At 38.0% G+C, this 4244-nt stretch overlaps 1 protein-coding gene across 1 annotated transcript in view; it reads right to left on the bottom strand.

The window, feature by feature from the left end:
• Window positions 1–3744, bottom strand: part of LOC116378151 (calcium/calmodulin-dependent protein kinase type II subunit alpha-like) — an 8084-nt gene extending 4340 nt beyond the window's left edge. Inside the window, exons 1-2 of the mRNA XM_031839968.1 lie at window positions 3523–3744; window positions 2060–2154 (exon numbers count right to left, since the gene is read on the bottom strand). Of these exons, the coding sequence (XP_031695828.1) occupies window positions 2060–2154; window positions 3523–3584 (157 nt within the window). The 5' untranslated portion in view covers window positions 3585–3744. The remainder of the gene's footprint in view (window positions 1–2059; window positions 2155–3522) is intronic.
• Between the last annotated feature and the right edge of the window lie 500 nt (window positions 3745–4244).

The following is a 4244-nucleotide window of genomic DNA, read 5'->3' as shown; positions in this document are numbered from 1 at the left end:
ACACACACACACACACACACACACACACACACACACACACACAAATCAAACAGACTGGAGGTGTTTGAAGAACATTTGAGAGTATAATCACATTAAATATGATGATGAAGGTGAGAGAGTTATGTTTTATTTTGAAAGGGAACCTCTAATATAGACCAGCTCTCATGAGTCCTCTTAACCCTTACATACTGTTTATATTTAATGCCTTCACAATATGGTTCGAGTAGTAAGTGTCTGTACCAAATCAGATCTATTTAGAATGTCTAAATAGCCTATGTCTCATTAATAAATGTATGATTAATCCTTAATAAATGTTTCAGAGAGCAGGGAGAGTGTATTTTTTAAGTTTGACAACATTCGTTGGGCGAAAGTACAAAAGTTTGCCCCGCTTTTCCTCACACAGCGTTTCCAATAATTGCACAAAAAATACATCAAAATGTGCGGCCTGATCGGGAATCATGTGCAATCTATTTTCTAGAGAGATTTGCCCAGCGGTTTTCTCAATAACGCGAAAAATGGAGCAAAATTTCTCCATTCACTTGAATGGGGTTTCGGCGTGAAGAGAGCTTTAAAAACACTTAACTTTGGGTCCATATTGACTAGCCATACTTTAACGTAGAACAATGATTCCAAGTTTAAAACGTAGACAAAACTCTGCACTTTATTGAGCCAAAGGGACATTTTGATAGCTAGCACAGTTTTCATGAAGTCACAGATTAAGTTTCAGGAACATTTTGGGTCTGTTTCAGATTTTATAATGGGTGTGTATTGCACGGCTCGTTAAGAGCTAGAGTGAGAGCATAACTGTCAGAGTGGAGCGGAGCAGGAAAATATTCTGTGATTTTTCCAAACAAATTGCTCCAGCTCCCACAATTTTTACTCTTGAAACACGATTTTGGCCCAAAAGCTTGGAAATGTTGTGCTGGTCGCAGTAAAGTATCTGTGGAATCCAACGGACTTACACATTTGGCTCAAAGAGCCGCAGAGCGACATGAACTCCAACCAACTGCTCCATTAGACTCCATGTTAAATCTCACCACTGATTTCTCAAAGAAAGCAGACGGTACCAGTTGTGTATATTGCTCTGGAGCTCACATTATTAACACCACAAACATAGAAACAACATCAGCTGTCTTATTTTTCTCATGGTATCCATATTTTGGCACTCAGACTCTTGCTTTTTGTTAAAAGGAGGCAGGAGTTTTGTTCAAAATCATTGTTTACACACACGCACGCTCTCTCACTCTCTCTCTCTCTCTCTCTCTCTCTCTGTCTCTCTCTCTCTCTACACACACACATGACTTGGAGATATTCAGTCAAAGGCATTGTTAGACCTCCTGTCTTTTAATAACTTCTGTGTGTGTGTCAAACATTATGATTACTTCTCATCTCCCCTCTCTCACCCACCCTGTCCCACCCTTTCAAAATAAAAGCCCCACAGAGTGAATTCTAACTGGAATGCTTTTGATGAAGCTGTAACCTGTGTACATAACCTGTGTATGTGTGTCAAACATGATTCTGTCTCCTCTCACCCTCTCTCACCCACCCTTTCAAAATAAAAGCCCCACAGAGTAACTGTATCTTAACATGAAGCTCAGAATGAGGTTTATTTAGCCATTTGTGGACTGTCCATCATGAACACAAGATTCAATCCAAGAGTATGAACCTAAAATGCAGAGAAGAGAGAAACGATATCTCAAATGAACCTCAACGATACTACCGGTAACATTGCCGTGTGTGTAAATTGCGACGTCTTCGGGCAGTAGAAGCCACACTGTCAAAATTTCCTGCGGAATTTTCTAGTTATAATTAATATTGTTATTATTATTATTTACCATGATTATAATTAATATTGTTATTGTTATTATTTATCATTATTATTATTTTTAAATATTATTACAATTTTATTCTACACCATTCCCCTTCATTTAAATCTCTTTCTATATTGGTCAGATCTTTTATATCACAATATGTGTTTGTAGAAAACACCAATGAATAACCTGATATCTCCTGATATTAAGTGTAATAATATATCTGCAGTTATTCTTCATGTCCTCACCTCTGGCAGAGAGTTTTTTGGTGTTGATGATCTTGGCAGCGTACTCTTGACCCGACAGAACCTTCACACAGCGGCGCACCACCGAAAACGCTCCCCTGGAAATGCAACAGGAGGAACCAATCAGCTTTTTACGAGGAAACAAAACGACGTCAAACTTTTACAAATGTTAATATGACTGGTAACACTGCTTAAGTAATTAAGTAATGTTAATATGACTACTTACGCTTTTGCTAATACTACTGCGAATCCCATAGCTGCTCTTTCTACTACTACTAAGACTATATTGCTTCTGCTACTACTACTGATCCTTCAACAATAAGTACTGCTGCTTCCCCAAGTACACCATTAACTATTGTTACTTATACTACTGCTACACTGAACCAATACTAGCTCTTGAATGCTGCACAGGGCAAGTCTTACCAAGAAAAGGAGTGGGTTGATAATAACGGGGTAGGGAGTCTATCAGGGTGCATTGTGGGAAATGTAGGATCAGTGTCCTAAACGTTGGGATTTAATCTCTCACAACTACTTCACTACTATCTTATCAGAGAATGACTGATCATAAAGAACATTGTAGTGTTATAAATAACATGAATATTGTTATAAAGAATAAATACAATGTTCCTCCTGATTTTATTCATCCTTGAAACTGAAGCTGAGTTTTTTTACACAAAGAATTTCTGTTGCTTCTGAAAGATGAATTCTGCTGTTATTCTGCCGCCCACCATCACATTATGTAAGAGACCTGGCATTACGTGTGTGTGTGTGTGTGTGTGTGTGGGCAGTGAGTGGGACGGGGTCAGAGAGGTGATCCACTCATCCATCCGTTGATCATTATTAATAAGAAACTGATCAGCAACACAATCAATAATAAATAAATGATCTTAAGTATTAATACAATATTTTAAACTATTTAACGAAATAAAGAAACAAAAAGACATTTGATGATTACAAATATGAAATAATAGAAAATTAAAAGAACTAAAACATTAAAACAATAACAATAATATTAATCAAAATTAAAATAAATAAATTAACGAAAGCGTCAAAATGAAATAATGTATATTTAAATAAGTAAAAAGGTTTACTAATAGTACGTGGAAAATAAAATAAAACAGTTAATTTGAATATTTCTGAATAATGATTACAATTAACAAAAATCTAAATAATATATGAATTTCACATACATGTAACAAACAATTTCAACATAATTTAAATGATATTAAAAATGATACAAATATGAATAGAATATAAATAAATAGGTAACATTTACTCAAAATATAATAAAGTAAAATCAATAACGAGCAGAACATATGTAGATAACATGAAACTAATTCATGAAATATTAGCAGAATTAATATTCGTGATACTCAGTCAGACAAGTTAGATGTTCAACACAGCCGCGTAGAACTGATGAAGATGATGATGATGAAGAAGAAGATGAAGATGATGAAGATACTTACTTGCCCAGCTCTTCATAAAGCTGAAACTCTTCGGTGAAACGAGTACAGATGACCGTTGCCATGGCGACCCGGTGAGGCGAGGGGTCAGGGAGCTCCTCCGAGGATGATGAAGATGATGGTGGAGATGAAGAAGGCCAAGAGTTAGACCTGTCTGTCTTTCTGTCTGTCTGTCTGTCTGTCTGTGTGGAGGTCAGAGGAGAGAAGACAGAAAAGAGAAGAAGAAGAAGACAGAAAAAGAGTGTTTGTTCTGGACAGAGAAGAGGAAGAGGAAGAGGAGGAAGACGAGGAAGAGGAGGAAGAAGAGGAAGAGGAGGAAGAAGAAGAAGATGGAGGGATGAAGGAGAGAGCAGTGATGAGAAGCTTCTTCTCTGTCTCTCTGTCCTGATATCTGAGAGAGAGACGCTCAACCTGCCCGCCCACTCTCTACCGTCAGCCAATCAGAGGCCAGGACGCACGCGCGCGCGCACGCACGCACGCGCGCACGCACGCACGCGCGCACGCGCGCACGCACGCACGCACGCACACACACACACACACACACACAAGAAGGGTTGCCATGGTAACTGCATCCTCTCTGTCTTTGCATGCTGGAAAGTAAGAAGTGCAAACACTGAGAGATGATCCAGGAACTACAATATCATAGAGTACTGTAATACTGTGAATATATCTACTGTGATACTGTGAATATATATACTGTGATACTGTGAATATATATACTGTGA

Source organism: Anarrhichthys ocellatus, unplaced genomic scaffold, assembly GCF_004355925.1.
Source record: "Anarrhichthys ocellatus isolate YVR2014 unplaced genomic scaffold, GSC_Weel_1.0 scaffold2116, whole genome shotgun sequence".
Taxonomy (NCBI): Eukaryota; Metazoa; Chordata; class Actinopteri; order Perciformes; family Anarhichadidae; genus Anarrhichthys; species Anarrhichthys ocellatus.
Note: the sequence above shows the minus strand (reverse complement) of the source record. Positions and strands in the feature narration are given on the sequence as shown.